Source organism: Hippopotamus amphibius, chromosome 2 (genome assembly GCF_030028045.1).
Source record: "Hippopotamus amphibius kiboko isolate mHipAmp2 chromosome 2, mHipAmp2.hap2, whole genome shotgun sequence".
Lineage (NCBI taxonomy): Eukaryota > Metazoa > Chordata > Mammalia > Artiodactyla > Hippopotamidae > Hippopotamus > Hippopotamus amphibius.
In genome coordinates this window covers 32794013-32812192 of record NC_080187.1, presented here as the reverse complement: position 1 = coordinate 32812192, position 18180 = coordinate 32794013, and the positions used below count along the sequence as shown (strand labels likewise).

The following is an 18180-nucleotide window of genomic DNA, read 5'->3' as shown; positions in this document are numbered from 1 at the left end:
CTTTTCTTAGAGGGGATGGGTAAAGTTTTAAAGCTAGATGTCTGAAAGAATGATGCTGATTGAAATAAAGGATGCATTTCTGGCTGACGTGTCCTAGGAGAGGCCTAGACACAAACTAGTGCAGTTCCTCCCACCCACTCAGCCTCAGACACCAGCACTTCCTCCCATCTCCTCTTTGGCTGTCACCTCTTTGCTCTGACTTCTGCCTCTTTGGCTGCCTATGCTGCCTTTTCCACCTGTTCATCTGACATTTTAACCCCTCCCTGCTGGTCCTTTTCACCCGACTCATTTGGTGCTGCCTCTGCCATCAGCACCTCCATTGTAGCTGGTGGTGCATCAGTCACTATCTCTTATAATGGCTTCGCACTTGAAAGATCAGAAAAGACTACAGTTGACCCTTAACAACCTGGGGAGGGGCTAGGGGCGCCACCCACCCCAACTGTGGAAAATCCGCCTGTAACGTTACAGTCAGCCCTCTGTATCTGCAGTTCTGCATCTGGGGACTCAACTAACCATGGATGGTGTAGTGCTGTAGCACCCATTTATTGAAAAAAACCTGAGTATAAGTTGACCTGCACAGTTCACACCTTTGTTGTTCAAGTGTCAACCAGATTTCTTTATCTTGAGCTTCAATTCTTTTCTAGTTGGCATCCACAGATTCCAGGGTATTTTTTAAATGTCCCATGTTGTGTAAAGATGCACTGGCTGAGGGGTGCTGTTAATTCCCATGTATGCCTATTACAGCCCCTTTTCAAAAATACCCTACTATGCATAAAAAATTAGGAAATATGTTATGAACTTTTCAGGGAGAATCTTAAAATGCATTGACTTTTTTTTTTTTTTTTTTAAGAAGAAAGCGAACGGAAGTAGAGAGGCATAGTGGGGCAGTGTATTTGAGTTGTCAACAGCTTCTGCAGTGTCAGGTCAATTACATCAGCACTTGGTCTGGACCAGGGGAAAAAATGGTTCTACCTCCTGGGAATGTCAGAAGGGCCTGATAATTATATTTGGCAAAGCCATGAAGAGTGCTTCTGTAATGTCATTGCTAAGAATTACCCTTTTAATAGCATCTCTGGATGTCTGAGCTGTTCAAGTGAAATGACACTTCTTTTCTGCTGTGACTTTCCTTTCTGTTGGGCTGCTTCCCAGCTGGTCCTCTTGTTCTTCCTTGCCCTTTTTTCTTCTGTCTTCCGCCTTCCCAGCCCTGTTTCTCCAACCCCTCCTTCTGTACCCACAACAGTTCCTACTGTCCCCTGTTTTAGAGTTGGAGTCACTTGAGAGTGTGTGTGAGGGAGATACTTGCCAAAAACTAGCTTATCCAACATGTAGTATCAAGGTGAAGCATAGCCTTAGACTAGTCAAAATATCAACCATCTGCTTCCTTGCTGCATGTGCTACTTTTGTGTTGGTGAGACTCAGAAGTTATGGGAAGGTCACCAGTGGTTCATGACGGCAACAAATTCTTTTCCTAACTGTGCCATCTGTTATGCCCTTCAACCCAATTTACTAATCTCTGCCTCAGTTTCTCCATCTGTGAAAGTGGTGTAATACTTATCTACCTCCCTTGACTGTTGTAAAGATTAGTCTATGTTAGTAAAGCACTTTTGAAATAAAGAGTGATGTGAAGCGTTTTATTATGATTGCTGTCATTGGGATGTGGATGCCCCCCCTGTAGAGATGCTGCGCTGTAGGGGAGGCACCCCACAGGTACCATGGTTTAGGAACACCCAGGAGAGCAAACTTCTGTAACAGATACAAGAGTGATTTTTTTGGCGTGTGTGAAAATTTTCAACATCGCATTTCCTTAAACAGCCTTTTGGTTCATTCAGAATAAGATTCGATTATAGAAGAGTGATTTAGGTTAGATTTTTAAAGAACATATCTATGGAGCCTTTATTACCCAGTGTGAAAGTAGGGTCTGCAAGCTGATCATTTACCTAACAGTGCAGTTTATCATCATTAGGTGGAAAACTTCTATTTCTACATTATCCAGATGCCAGATATTGCGTGAAGGTGTTTTTCACTGTTGCTACTGATTAGAGTGGACATGATGGGGATTCTGCTACCTCTGAGTGAGGGGATCGGCAGCTCCAGGTCCACTTGCAAAATATTCTCACAGCACCACCAGTGTGGGGGGAAAAGACTCACCATGTACATTCATCCAAATAGGGGGTTCTCTAGCCTTAAATGTCAGCTTCCTTTCTTAATTCCTGTTAACTGCTAAGAGATTTAATCAGGTTCTGTTCTGAGTTTTCTATTTTATGGATTTGTTAGGGGAAAAAATTCCAAACCCTGTTATTTAAGAAATTGGTTATTTTTAATCAAAAGGACACCTGTTACAGTGGAACTACTGTAAGTAGTAGCAGAAGTTAAGGTTCCCGTTCCTTTTTGTCTCATCATCTGGTTTAGCTTCCAGAGTAACCAAGAAGGAAACGCAGACTGGTGCCCTGCTGGTGAGGTGCATGTAATTCTAGATTTTTATCCTTGAGTCTCAGAGAGTCTTTGAATGGGCGGTATTGCACTTTCTGCAGGAATGGAAGATGGTCATTCTAGTCACTCAGGCTTTGGGAAATCTGGGGGTCTGCTGGGGCACATCTGCTCTCATATGGTCAGGCTGCTTTGGCAGGAGCGGTCCAGGGGGAGCCCTTCTCATGGTGATGGCAGAAGTACAAGAGGGCAAGCCCACCTGTGGAAGCACATTTCAAGTTTCAGTGTCATATCTGCTAATATCTCCTTGTCCAAGGCAAGTCGTGTGGCTGAGCCAAAAGTCAAGCGGAGGGAGGCAGACTCTCTTAAGAAGGTGAGGGGAGATTGTGAAAAATTTGAACGATAATCTCGTCTACCACAGTGTCACAAGTGGGGAGGCAACGAGTGGAATACCAAGGAGCTGAGATTATAAATTGCGGAACAGAGAATCTAGGGGGGATATGCATCCCTGTTCCTTCCTTTCTTTCTTTTTTTGGAGGGGGAGGCTTTAAAATAGTGATAATAATAGAATATATGTCATCAGGATGTTGGATTAAATGAGTAATATATATTTAGTTATATGTATTTAGAACCGAGCATGGCACACAAACACTGTAAGTTTTAGCCATAATTTTTTTCTCTTGAGGTCATACAGCTTCTAAATGGGGCCAGGGGTCTCTGAACCCAAGTGACTTGGCTCTGGAGCTCATGCTTTTAAGAATCAGAATACATAGTCTTCCTATTCAGAGGCTGAGTTCAAATCTTTGCTTTACAAAGAACGTGGCCTCCTGAATATTAGACAATCACCTGTAAAATACTCACTTTCCAAGATTGCTGTAATGATTACATGAGAATATAAATATGAAAGCACCACATAAACTATAAAATCAACCCTCCCCCCAAATCCCTAAACCTTTCTTCTGATATTCTGTGTTATAGGACAGTCCAAGACTCTCTTCTCCCGTCACAAAACTTCATCTTAATCTCTCCCTCCAGCCTCCCCACGCTTTGACAATCCCTGAATACACTCATCTCTCGGTTTCAGAGCCAGGCTCTGTGAAATTACTTCTGTTGATCCCTCTACCTGGAGTGCTCTCGGCCTCTCTACAACCCCTTCCCATCACCTGTGCTGCTGAAGTGTCACCCATCCTTCAAGGTCAAGTGACACAAGGACACACTCCTGTAACCTGGGCTCTGGTCCCAGCTTTGCTGATAACTCATCATTTCTGGATTAATATAATTTTCTTGTCTGTAAAATAAGGGTGTTGGAGGAGAGGATCTCTAAATTCCCTTCCCCTGTTCTAATTAGGCTAATTCTGAAGTTAAACCAATCTTTTCAATTTACTGCATGTAACCCAAGTTTTCAATTTAGCATTTTCCTTAAAAGATAATATGCACATAAATGGAATTCAAATGATGCATCCAGCTGGATCAGCCCCAAGGTTGAAAGTGCCATTTGTGAAAGTTATTGATATTAGCATAATGATTATACTTAAACTGTTTATAAAACAATCTAAATATAGGCAATACAAGAATTTCTATATAATGGGCACAGAAAGGTTGTTGCTTCCCAAAATGTTATTTTTCCAACAAGATGTAATTGGCTGCTGTTTACTTTAGCTCTTTTAAATTGCCCACTTCTATAGATTATAGAATACTTCTATGTTACAAATTGCCGTGTTCTAAGGCAATAATGTGCCCAGAATACGTAGATTTTCATATATGCTTTTAAAACTTTATATCAGTTGATTTCAGTAGATGATATCTGTTGTAAACATCCAGGGATGCCTGAAAACATACTTCAAATGGAAGTTGGCATTTATTGAATATTTTCTATGGATGCTAAGAATGTTCATATATTATTTCATTTTATTCTTAAAATACTCTGTAGGAGTAGGTAATATTATCCATATTTTAAAGATAATGAAATGGAGCTTGCAGAGGTTAATTGTCTTGTTCAAAATCACATACCAAAAGTTTTGGAGATGGTTGTACAATAATGTGGATGTACTTAATGTCACTGAACTTTATGCTTAAAAATGGTTAGAATGGTAAATATTATGGTATTTCACCACAGTACAAAAAAAAAATCACATACCTAGCTTAACTAGATTTAGATCCTGAGTTAGTATGCTTTGATTAGTCTGTTTATGGCTGGTTATGTTTACCAACATCTGTTAGGACTGATGAGCCACATACAAAGTAAAGCAGAGAGAAGAGCTAAGTGAGGTTAAAGGTGTCAGCAGCGGCAAAGGTGGTACCCAATTCTGTCTGACAGCAAGCTGAGAATCAGTGACCAAGGCAAAAAAGAAAGGTCATCCATCAGTCTTGCCATTTAATTTTTCTCAAATGTGAACGAGGATAAGACTCACCTGGGCATCTTGTTTAAAATGCAGATTCCAGGGCTTCCTAGGTGGCGCAGTGGTTGAGAATCCGCCTGCCAATGCAGGGGACACGGGTTCGATCCCTGCTCTGGGAAGATCCCACATGCCGCGGAGCAACTAAGCCCGTGCGCCACAATTAAAAAAAAATAAAAAATAAAATGCAGATTCCAATAGTGTCTGGCATCGGACCAGAGTTTGCATTCCCAACAAGCTTCCAGGTGCTAGTGATGTTGCTGATCCATGGCCCAAACATTGAGCAGCAAGGATTTTAGATCACAGGAACTTCCACAGCAGCTCTCTGTTTCAGATCCCTTGTGTCAGAGAATCTGGGGTGCTTTCTCAAAGCAAGTTCTGGCCTCTACCCAGACCTACTCAAATCAGAATCTCTGAGGGCAAGACTGGGAATCTAAACATTTAACAAGCTTCCACATTGCTTGTCAGGTGTAATAAAGTTCAAGAATCACTGCTAATAGGACATCACCATAGTGTGATAACAAAAATCACTTTACTTCCATTCCCTTTTCCAGTTTATAAAGTCTTTTCATATCCTGTTTCTCCCGTGCTTGTACAGCAGGATGATGAAGGCAATACCATTAGCCCCACTTTGCTGATGAGGAAACGGACATCTCTGGCGGTTAAGTGCCAGACCCAAAGGTCTTCAACTCCCAGAAAGTTTTCTTTTTATTATTTCATGGCTCTCTCTCCCACTTTACCATATCTTCACTTACACTCCTATACAGATTAGGAGTTCTTTTATGTCTAAAAAGCTTTGCAGAACAATTTTCTTGCTATGATGCTTTTAAAGATTTCAATCTAATTTAGCATATTAACAAGAACAGTTTATGCTTATAAGCATAAAGCTATCCAAGGTCATGGCAAAAAAAATGTTTGAAGTAATGAAATAGGTTTCATTGAATTTTTTAAAAATCCTTTTTTTTTCACCCTTCACCTAAATTCACCAATTGATAAGTTTGCTTTTCTCTCTTTGAACCACTTGAAAGTTGCAGACTTGGACACTTCACCTCTAAATTCTTCAGCATGTATATACTAAAAATAAGAACATTTTCCTACATCTACAATCCCATCATCATTCTGGAGAAAATTAATATTAACCCAGTAATATCTTCTATATGTATTCTACATTCAAATTTCTCCAGTTATCTTAAGAATGTCTTTTATTGCTGTCTACTTTCTCAGATCCAATCAAGGTTTATTGCATTTGGTTGTTTTGTGTCTTTAGTCTAATTTAATCTAGAAGAAACCTCTCTCCTTTGTTGTTTTTCATGACATTAAATTTCTTTTAAAGTCCAGGCCTTGTCAACGTGCCCCACATTCTGGATTTATTTGATTACTTTTTCGTGATTAGATTCAGGTTAAACTTCTTTGGCGAGACTGTCTTATAGATAATGTCACATACTTCTCATGACATCGTTTCAGGAGCCACGTGGTTGAAAGCTGCCCCACTATTGGTGAGGCTAAATTTGATCACCTGGCGAAGGGAGCATCTGCTAGATCTCTCCATCATAAAGTTATTTTCCTTCACTCATAGTTAATAAGTTATCTGTGGGGTGATAGTTTAAGACACTGTGAATATCCTGTCCCCAGCACCTTTCACCCCATGGTTTTAGCATCCATCGATGATCATTACTTGAATCAATTATTTCATGGGGATTACAAAATGGTGATGAAATCAGTCTTGACCATTTGCCAGCATTTATACAGAAAGAAGGTATGCCAGATTGGAGAAAATCTGAGTTTAGGTCACCTCAAGTCATGCTGGCTACTCCAAAAGCAGAGTCCACTTTGCCCCAACTTTCATAAGAGGCCATCTCCCTTAGAACTCCCGAGCCGGAGGTGAGTAGTTGGAGGTGTGTGTTTTGCTTTGTTTTGTTTTTCCCAATGCTAATAAATGCCCACCTGAGAGAAAAGGCTCCCGATTCTCTTCTCCTAAGCACCCCTGCTCCAGGGTACCTCTCATGTCTGCCTCTGGTGCTGTGGATGTGTCCTGAGCGCTACTGGGAAAAATCACACGCTTTCTCTCCGCTTATCATCAATGACCACTTCACATTTTTCCCCATCCTTCTCAAATCTGACCCCAAATTGCTGTGTAGTAGGGACTTGGGGCAGTAATCCAATTGAAAGGGAGGAGTCAGGGCACTTGATTTGAAGTGGTATCTGTTGTATATATTGCATGTCATAGCTCAGTTTAAAGAAAAAGTAACTTTTTACATAAGACTGCGAGATTACAACTGCCCACAGGAAAGATGGTGATGAAGATTGGGGTGGAAAGGCTAAGAGGGCGCTGATGGAGATTATAGTGTGGCCAAAGCTGCCTTCTGTGACCTCGGATGCAGCCACTCCCCCCACCCCCCCACTATCCCCACTCCATCCTGCCCCCCTTTCTCTTGGAGAAAGAGACAATGAAGCCAAGATTCCAGATGTTCCCCAGTGTCTCAATACCATATCTACAACCTCCCCATCCCCTCCCCCACCCCTACATCAGCCTCCACTCTGTCTTCTCTCTTGTTGCAAAGAAGAAAGTGTCTTCTCTCAAAAGTCAGTCCCTCCATCTGTGCTTTGAATTCCACGACTCCTTGTCGTCTCAAGAATCTTACCCTACAGATTCTCCTTTTTCCTGTGTTGTATAGTCAACTGCCCTACCCCAGGATCTTTTCCATTATTGTTCAAATATTTTACAGTCTCATCTCAAAAAGTCCCTTCTCCACCAGTCACCTCTAGCTTTGTTTCTCTTCTTCTCTTCACAGCCAAGCTGTCCAAATGTTCTGTCTCTGCTTCCTGCTTCCTACTCATGTCTCAGGATGCTCCAATCTGGATCCTGCTCCTACCGCTTTACCAAATGGCTCTTGCTATGGTAACCAATGACTTCAAGTGACTTTATCCATTGGACGCTATTCAGTACGCATCTTGCTTGACCTTTTAGCATCATTTGACCAGTTGGCCATGTCCTTCTAATTGAAATATTTTTGTTCCTTAGTCACCATGACCCTGTTCCTTCCTGGTTTTCCTCCTAATTTTATGCCAGTTCTTTCACAGTTCCCTCCATTGGAGTTCCTCAGGGATTCAGCCTAAATCCTCTTCTAATTTTGTAGTACAGTTGACCTTTGAACAACACAGGGGGTAGGGGGACCAACCCTCCTCACAGTTGAAAATGCGAATATAACTTTACAGTTGGCCCTCTGTATCTACAGTTCTACGTCTGAGGAGTCAACCAACCTTGCATGGTGTAGTACTGTAGTACCTATTTTTTGAAAGGAAATTGAGTGGACCCTTGCAGTTCAAATCCATATTGTTCTGTATCTGTATCTCATATACTTTTAAGTAATCACACCCACTTCTATGACTTCAGTTTTCTCTCTGATGACTCCCACACTTATATGTCCATTGTAAATCTCTTAACAAGCGCCAGACTTATACATCCAACTGCTACTAGATGTCTTGGTACAGATGCCTCATTGGCCCCTCATTGGCCCAGTGTGCCTACAACTAAGCTCATCATCCTGTCTCCAAACCTCCAGAGAGGTTTTTCTCCAGAGATGGCTATTTTAGTAAATACCCTTGAACCTAGCAATAACCATCGCCTGATACTTTCTCTCCCTCAGCTCCCACATCTAGTCAGTCCCCAAATTCTGCTGATTTTACCTCTTTAATCTGTCTAATTCATTTACTTGTCCTCATCTTCCCTACTTCAAGCCACCATCATCACTCACCTAGACTACTTGTAATAGCTCTCCCATGGTTTTCTTGGGTACATTTTGCCTTTCCAATCCATTCTGCATACTGCAGCCCAAGCTATTTTTCAATAGTGTCATTTGAGATATAATTAACATACCTTACAGTTCATGCATATAACCAAGTAATCTTTTTTTAAATTGAAGTATAGTTGATTTACAATGTTTCATAACCAAGCAATCTTTTAAGAACATAAATCTGAGCAGGTTATTCCCCCTTCATAATCTTAGGATCAAGTCTGAATCCCTGTTCTGGCTTAAAAGGCCATGTGTGCTCTGGTCTCTAACTTCATCCTTTGTGTCATCTGCCTCCTCACTCTCCGGGCTTCAACCACAGCTACCTTTTCTCTGTTTCTTAAACTTGCCATGTTCTTTATCATTCTTACATATTGAACTTTCTTCAGAGAATACTGTTCCCTCTCTACTCCCTTCAAACTCTTCATCAGTCTTCCAGATTTGGCTTAAATATCACTTCTTAGGGGGAGCTTTCCTTGAATACTAGTACCCAACCCCTAGGAGGTAAGGGTCCCTATCTGATGCTTTCACACATCCTTTGCAATACCCTTCATAATTGTAATAATTGTTTAAAGTCTGACTCCCTGTTAGACGACAGGACAGGGACTGTGTCTGTCTGGTTCACCTCTGCATCCTCATCCTAACACGACTGCCTGGCACGTAATGGGCAATCTCTATATATTGTTGGATGAATGCTGGATGAATGGCACTACTGTCACTGCTCTCCATGCTCTGCCCTGATCCCTGCTTTCATTGTTGTTGAAGTCACCACTATCAGAGCTGCCCAAAGTCTCACCACTACTGTTCTGCTTTGAGAGAAACAGCTTTAGAATGTGGTCTTGCTGTTTCACTTTTACAACTCCCTTAATAAGGAACTCAGACCAAGTGCTGAGTCTAACCATGCTGACCCTGATGCTGAATCCCAAGGCCATCAGACTGTAGGGAATAATTTTCAACTGGTTGCCAAAGGAGAAGAGTTATAAAACCACTGACACAATTCAAGTTCACATGTACATGTACTGATGAGTTGCTGTATACAGTAATGTGTACATGGATACACACATGTAAATGTGCATGTACAAACACAGGGTCCAGCTGTCACACTCAGATATGAAGACATACACATTCTCCCAGAGGCAACCTTATATATACTCATTCCCTACATATGCACATAGAGAGTAAAAGGACATATGCTTGGCACTTATGCATATATACAGAGGCAAGCTGATACACTCATTACATATATACACACACAGGCAAATGACATATGCTCAGTACATATGTGTACATACAGAGTCAAACTGACATACTTAAACACACACAATGGTAAAATAGAATTATTTAGCTCCATTTGACTCACTCTTATTCCTCCTTGTACTTAACTCCTTACTTTATCTCTCTTTCATGATTCTTAGCCCAATGGATGCCATTCTCAAGTTCCCAGGCTCTTGCCTGGAACCTTGTGTCCCTTCTCTTTGACCCACCTGGCTAATTGTCACAACTTTCCCTTCCAGGAGCTTGACCGCCTCTGCCAGTTACCAGGCTGCTCTCCTGCAGGTCTCTCTAGCAGCCAGCCAGGTCAGATGAGCTCTTTTGTTTTTCTTTTTCTTTTTTAAATCTTTGGCTGCACCACAAGGCATGTGGCATCTTAGTTCCCTGACCAGGGATCAAACCTGTGCCCCCTGCGTTGGAAGTACAGAGTCTTAACCACTGGACTGCTAGGGAAGTCCCTCAGATGAGCTCTTCTGACTGCCAACTTTAACTCTAAGGTCTGATTCTATTTGAGGCCCAGTCCTATTGCCCGTTAGCTGTTTAACCTTGGACAAATCATTAACTTCTTCGAACCTCAGTTTTCTGATCTACAGAATGAGGATAACAATAGCACCTTTCCCATTAGGTTTTTGGGAGCATTACATTAGATAATACATGTAGAGCTCTTAGCCTAGTATATAAACGCAGTTCATGGCTACTGCCACTCATAACAGCTAACATTTATTTGCTTATTATGCCACTACTACCTCTAGCCAATTATTGATTGAATACTTACAATGTACTAAGCATTGTTCTAAGCACTTTACCTATGCAAATCCATTTTATCTTTACAACAATCCTGTGAATTAAGTTAAAATTTTATTTCCATGTTACAGATTATGAAACTGAGGCCTAGAGAATTGAAGTAACTTGCCCAAGGTCATTAAGCTAGCAAGTGGCAGAGTTAAGATGCAAAACCAGATGGTTTGTTTGCAGAGCTTACACTCTGAATTACTATGCTTTACCTCTTACTACAATCTATGTGTGATTGTATTTGTCAGAGGAGCTATTTCTTTGGTACAACCCTTTATGAGTTAAACCCTTGGAGAGATTTTTGAATTGCAGCTGAAAATTTCCCTTTGCTGAAAGATGGAGAAAATCTTCATTCTGTATTCAGAGCAATACCAAAGAATTGAATGGCAAAAAGACCTGCAGGAAAAACCCAGAGATGCCTTCTCCGTCTCTCTACCCACTCACAGGGACTGTTTGGGTGAGAAGCCTTTCAGATTGACAGAATTATAGTGGTGAAGCCTGTTCTCCTCCAGGCAGAGTGAGGCTACCTCTTTGGATTCCCATAGCACTTTTTGTTCAGATATCTGTAACCCTAGCCTCCTTGGCTTCTGCCCATCTACAGAATTGAGGATCATTAAGGCCACGTGGGTAACAAGAATGGTGCCTTCAACTGGAGTTGTAATGTAACGTAATTACAAGCAATGTAATCACAATAATCCCTGCATGTAATCACAAGAAGCCCCAACAAAAGTCTCCTGATGCACTGACAGAGGGCTCAGGATGGCTTGCGCACACCCCTTGGTGGCTGCAGTATCAGTGGTGCCAATCTTTGCTCCATCTTGTATCAGGTGATGGTGCTTCTCCACCTCACGCTCATTGATGTGGTGGGGCCAGGTAACTCCAACTTCCTAGCTTTGTAGTTTAGGTAGGTTACTTAATCTCATGAGCCTCAGTTTCCTCATCTATAAAATGGAACTAATACCTACCAACAGGGTAGGTGGAAAAAGTAGTGACAACAAATAGGAAGTGCCTGGCAGTACCTGGGATGCAGCAAGTCTTCAGTGAATTGTAGTTACTATTGTTTTGGCTCAACCCAACAATTATTCTCTTCCACCAATATTGTTATTATGTGGTCTCTCAAACTAGACTATAATTTCCATGAGAAATAGAGACTTTGTTTTGTTTACTGCTGTTTCTCAGCATCTAGAACAGTGCATAGTAGGTGCTCAGTAAATATTTGTTGAATGAAGTTTAAAACCAGTTGGTCTTGTTTTCTGTCCTCACTGTGCTGGCTGGCATTCAGACCCTAGAATTTGCAGCCCTTTGCTCTGATGTTCTCTCTGCCTGGAATGCTCCCTCTTCACCTAGTTAACTCCTACTCATCCTCCTGATTTTAGCACAAGTATCATTCTTTCAGGGAAACCTCTGACCTTCCCTTTCATGGCCTCTGTCAACATTGTTGCAGTTTTATTTGTATAACTGTTTTTTTCTGTTGTTGTTTGTTTTGTTTTGTTTTAGCTGCGCTGCTCGGCTTGTGGAATCCCACAAGGGATCGAACCTTGTGGTTCTCCCAAAAGGGACTGGACCCAGGCCCTCAGCAGTGACAGCCCAGAGTCCCAACCACTGGACTGCCAGGGAATTCCCTGTATAACTATTTGATTAATATTTGACTGTAAACTTCATAAGGACAGGGACCAGATCTGTTGTACTCATCACTGTATTTTCAGGGACTAGGAGTAGACCTTCAGTGTAAATTTGCTGAATGAATGAATGACTCTATCCACTCTTTTTGTTGTTGTTGTTGTTGGCCGTGCTGCATGGCTTGCCGGATCTCAGTTCCCCCACCGGGGATTGAACCCAGGCCATGACAGTGAAAGCCCGAAATCCTAAACACTAGGCCACTAGGGAACTCCCCACTTCTTTCACTTCTTACAAAGACCCCTCTCTCTGGGAAGTGGAGTCCAATTTCTCGAGTTGGGTCAGAGGTCAATCCCATGCTTGCACCGGTGCTGCACCAAAAATCATTCCAGTGTTTCTGGACTGAACTCAAGTACTGTGATTCTCTCCTACTAGGGCCAATTTGTCAGTCCCTGAGTTCTCATTACCGCTTATCAGGGCTTCATTATGCAGCTAGACCCTCCAGCAGGAGGTCCAGAAAAGCCAGAATATTGGCTAGGTTGGGAGTGTGAAGTAGGATTTGCCATTTACTCCTTCTCCTCCCACCCTGACTCTATTTTTATTTAGTGTTTATCACACTGAGTTGTAATGATTAGTTTTTAGATGTTCCCCCCACATACACCCATGGTGGGGGGGAGGGGAGGAGGGGGCTTCCCACCACCCCAGCAAGGCAGGACTATCTCTTGCCTCAGAGGCTACTGTGATGCCTAGCGTGCAGTGCGGATGCTCACAAAGATTTCTTGCAGGAATGCAGTGTTTTCCGTGAATGAAACTTTACTGAGGACAAAAACCAACTCATAGGAGACTGCACTATCTCTGGCTTTATTTTATTTATTTTTTTAAACCTGAGCCAATAAATGTCGTTTTGTTCAAGATAATTTGGGTTGTGTTTTCTGTTACTTGGAACTGAAAACATTCTGATAGAGTATAATTAATGGTGTTCAAGTGTAGGATCTCTGATAGATTATTGTTAAAAATGTTCATTCCATAGTCGCTCCTTCTTGGGCTCAGCTATGAGACTTGCTTTAGCCAGTGCGATGTTAGCAGACATGTACAAACAGGGGTGTGAAAAGTGCTTGCACAGTTGGGCATGCCCCTTGTACCACTGCCACCTCCATAAAAAGAGCTTCCCCCAGGTAGCTTCCGCCCTTTCAGCTGGGGCCCCAAAGTGAATACTCCGGGAGAAGATCAGAACTCAACCCGCACACAGGAGCCAAGACCAGCTGAATCCGCAGTTTAGAGCAGGGCCATCCATCCAAGCCTATAGAGAGTCAACCTCCAGACCTATGAGAAATGAATGTTTACTATGGCACGTTGCTGACCTTCTGTGGTTGTTTGTTATGGAGCAATAACTGACTGATAAGGTTAGGCCAGGGGTTTCCAAACTGCCAGTGCACGTGAGTTAGAGAACTTTAAAATAAATAAGGGATACTTAAGCTTCCTCCAGAATATCTGGAGTGGTACTCAGAAATCTATATTCTTTTAAAACTCTCTGGGTGGTGTTTATGTAGTGAGTCCCCCACTCTTTCATTATCTGACATTTTGGGGTCACCAATATTAAAGCATGTGATGGGTGTGCTATTAGATGACCACTAAGATTTTTTAACTTTAAAATTTTTATTGAGGTATAGTTGATTTGCAATATTAGTTTCAAGTGTACAACACAGGGATTCAAAGTTTTTATAGATTATACTCCATTTAAAATTATTATAAAATGATGGCTATATTCCCTGTGCTGTACAACATATCCTTGTGGTTTATTTATTTTATACATGGTAGTTTGTACCTCTTAAGATCTTTTTTCCTCTCTGCGACTGGATGATTGAAGTCAGAGAACTGTTTCTGAAGTATGATCCTTTTCAGTTTGAAAACTTTTGAGAAATCTGTGTTGAATTTTTCTTACCTGATTTGGAGAAAGATACAGAAGTAAATTATCTGTGATTTATGGCCATAGGGTTTTTGCTTTTTATTTAAGGCTTGTCTCCTCTTAGTATTTCTGCCTGGGTTATGGTTAGCAGTCAAATGAAAATTAAAAGCAGAAGGCTGGGGCTGGGAGAGCCGAAACACATGGTAGGAAAAAAAAAATCACTGGGGAGGTCAAGTTTAGTGGAGAAGCTGCTGAAGTGGTGGTCTGAGAAGCAGCCTTCAGCTTTGGCTTTGCAGTTAGGAACCTGAGATCACACCCGATGTAGAAGCCAGTTGAATTTTAGGTGTAATAATTGCCATGCCATTGCCCAGTTTAGAGGTTTGAGGCAATCTTAATAAAATGTGACAAATGTGAATTTATATAAAAAGCATGATGAAAGTATAACTTAAAAGAAAATAGCTTTTTAAAGTTATAACAATAAAAATTTTCATTTAAGAAAATCTGAACAATATAGAAAAGTATAAAGGACAGGAATCTTTTATTCATAAGCCCACCTTGCAGAGATAACCACTGCTAATATATTGCTGTATATTCTTGTGAACTTACACACGCCTATTTTAGAAAAATAGGATTTTCTTACACATACTCATTAGTATCCTTTTTTTCCATGCAAGTAAACACTAACCTAATCTCACTGTTAAAGCTGCATAATACTCCATTGTACAAAGAGGTACCATACTTTAGTTCTCACAGATGGACATTTAGATTATATTTACTATTATAAAAACGCTGTGATGGCTATCCATATAGACCTTTTGTGCACTTCTCCAATTATTTCTTTAGGCAAAATTCCAATACATGGAATTGTTAGATTAAAGGATAAACATTTTAAAGGTTTTTGATTGCCCTCCTCAGACATATAAATTAACAGTGCTAGGTTTTGTCACTTCTTTTAACTCTTCTTAGTCATCAATAGGAAAAAAAATTTGTAGGTTTAATCTGCCTTTTACTAGTAGTGGGTTTAAATATCTTTTCATGTATTCATTGTATTTTATGTGACTAAGATGTTAGCTTCCCATTTTTCTATTATGTCAACTTTTTCTTCCTGATTTATATTAAATATATTGTCTCCTATTTACACTGATGATATTATCCCTAATGTGGCTTTGCTTGTAGTGGCTTTCCACGCATTAAAAAATTTTATGAGTCAAGTTTATCAGTTTTTCAATGAGATTTAAAAATTCGTTTGGAGGATGAGAGTCAGCAATAATAGAATGAAAAAAGTAGAGGAAGTTCAAACAATTCAGTCCCTAATCTTACCGCCCGTGGCGGGCATAATGTGCTAGGAAGAGCACTGGATTGGGAGTCAGATCACCTTACCTCTCTGGGTCCCAACTTCCTCCTCTGTGGATGAGAATGAACATCCCTTGCAGGGCTGTAAAAAAGAACTGGAGGGAATTCACGGAAAGAACTTTGTCCAGGTTTTGCATGTAGCAAATCCTATCTAAATATTAGCTATTATCAGTGGCAGAGGGCAATACAGAATTTTAAAAACTCTTTTAAATTCAGTTGGTGTTTGCGGGAACAGAGTGGGGGTAAGGATCCGAGTAATTTAGCCGTTGACCCCCATCTCTAAGAACTACAAAGCTGGAGTCAGAACTTGAGTTCCAATTCTGGGGTCCTGCCGGTTTCCTCGTAGGTGACCTTGTACAAGTCACCTTCCCTTTTCCGCGGCTCAGTTTCTTCACCTAGAAAACAGCTATATCATAGACCACCCGCCCTTTCCCCAACCCGACTGCTGGGCCCAGGAAACGCTTCAAAAATGCTCACAAAGGTGGGCAAAAACGTCTGTGAAGGGAACGCCTTCGGAGCCCCCTCGGCGCCCGCCAGCCCGCGCCGGCCAGACCACAGGGCGGCCGCGCCCCCGGCCCCCAGCGCTGCCGCCCCGCCGCAGGAACAATAGCTCCCCCGGAGGCGGCGCCGGCCGCGGGCGGGGGCGGGGCCGCCGGCGCGAGCGCTGGGGGTGTGCGCGGGGCGGGGTCGCAGCCACCCCTCCCGCCGGCGGCTCTGTCACGCGCCCCTCGCCGGGCGGGCCGGGGTCTTTGTGACGCGGCGGCGACGACGGCCGCGGACACAAAGGGAAGGCGAGGCGGCGAGCGAGGGGCTGGGCCTGCCCCCACCCCGCGACCCCCGCCCCGCGACCCCCGCCCGCCGGGCGCGCGCCCGCTCGTCCCCGGGCCTCCGTCTCCCCCGCGCGGGCTCGCTCCCTCGCGCGCACCCGCCCCGACCCTCCGACTCCGTCCCGAGCGCTGCGGGCCCGGGCCTGGCGGGCGCTGCGGGCGGGGCGGGGATGCTGAGGGGCCGCTCCCGGGCGCAGCGGCGCGGCTGGTAGGAGACGCCGAGGCGGCGGTGGGACTCCCGGCGCGCGGCTGGATGCCCCGGGCCTGCGCTCCCTTGCGCTTCCCGCCGTCCAGGGGCGCCAGTCATGGGCGCCGCGGCCGCTGAGGCGCCGCTCCGGCTGCCGGCCGCGCCCCCGCTCGCCTTCTGCTGCTACACGTCGGTGCTTCTGCTCTTCGCCTTCTCTCTGCCCGGGAGCCGCGCGTCCAACCAGCCCCCGGGTGGCGGCGGCGGCGACTGTCCCGGCGGCAAAGGCAAGAGCATCAACTGCTCAGGTAGGACTACCGGAGCGCGCCCCTGCGGCCCCTCCCTCCCTCCCTCCCTCCGCCCCCTCTCGGTCCCCGCGACCCGGCTGGGCCGGGCCCCGGCGCGGGGGTCCCGGCAGTGGGGCCGAGGGTGAGCGAGGACGCGGGGCAGGGCGCGAGCGCGCGGTGTGGGCTTGGGGACCGGGCTGGGGCCGGGGAGTGGCTGTGCACGCGTCCGTGTGTGCCGAGTGGCTGGGCGCGGGCGGCCGGGCGCGTTGGGAGGAGGTGAGGCCCGGCGGGCGAGGGGGAGGCAGCCGGCCGGCGCGCTCGGTGTAATCGTGGGTGTACACGCGGGAGCGCGTGTTTGTGTTGTGAAGGCTCAGGGGAGAGAGGGCGGCCTCAGGCAGGGCTTTTCTGTGTGTGTGTGTGTGTGTGTGTGTGTGTGTGTGTGTGTGAGAGTGTGACGGTGAGGGGCACTGGGGTCTCGGAGGGATCGTGTGGGTAAAGGGGGCGGGTGGCCCAGGGGACGCAGATTGGCCATATAGAGTGACTGTGTGTGTGTGTGTGTGTGTGTGTGTGTGTTTTGGATTGAGAGGTGCGCGCTTGGGGCTTGGAGTGACCCCGGGTCTGTGGATATGAGCAGGGGAAGTCGGGCCCGAGGAAGTGACCCTCTGTTTTTGTGTGTTGTGCTGAGTGAAGCCGGGGGCTCAGGGATGTGCCGGGGGTATGCATTGAGGAGGAAGGATGGGGGTCCTGGAGTGAACCTCGTTTGTGTCGATTCAGAGGGAGGTTAGCTAGGGAATCATCCTGTGTAGGATTTGGGTAATACAAGGAGGTAAATTCGGTTTCAGAGAGTGCTTCTGTGTAGCAAGGTGTGACCCAGGTTAAGGTGGTGTGGAAAGAGGAAACCGGTTCCGAAGAGTGATCCTGTGCGTGCGTTTGTCTGTTTTGCGGGAGGGCCTGGAGATTGGCAGCCACGGCAGCAAGGGAGTGACCTCTCCCCTCTCACCAAGTCCGTCTGCCCCCCCCCCCCCCCCGCCCCCGCCAGCTGTTGGAAACAAAGAGCTTGCTGGCCTCTAATGGATGGGACTGAGGAGGAGGGTATCCTGGCAGTAAAGTTCCCTCTTCCTTTCACAACGGGTCCCAGAGGAGCCCTGAGGCAAGGAGAGGCTTCCAGGTCTCATTTAGGGGTGGGTAGGTCTTCCTGGAGCTGGCCTGGCAGATGCTGGTGATCATGTCACAGCCTTGCTAACTTGCCCTTTTATTAATTCTCAGTTCTCCACTTGTCTTCTTTAAACCAAGGATGGGAGAGGAGGCATGGGGGGTGGGAGGAGGAG

General features: G+C 44.5%; 1 protein-coding gene across 2 annotated transcripts in view; it reads left to right on the top strand.

Annotated features, from left to right (window-relative positions):
* Window positions 1-18180, top strand: part of LOC130846811 (myb/SANT-like DNA-binding domain-containing protein 3) — a 128870-nt gene that overhangs the window by 23967 nt on the left and 86723 nt on the right. The window contains exon 1 of one of the 2 annotated variants that reach the window (XM_057725270.1): window positions 16302-16873. The exons of the other annotated variant lie outside the window; for it this stretch is intronic. Within the exon in view, the coding sequence (XP_057581253.1) occupies window positions 16687-16873 (187 nt within the window). The 5' untranslated portion in view covers window positions 16302-16686. Of the gene's footprint in view, window positions 1-16301; window positions 16874-18180 lie in introns of those variants that run through there. 2 annotated transcript variants of the gene reach the window in all.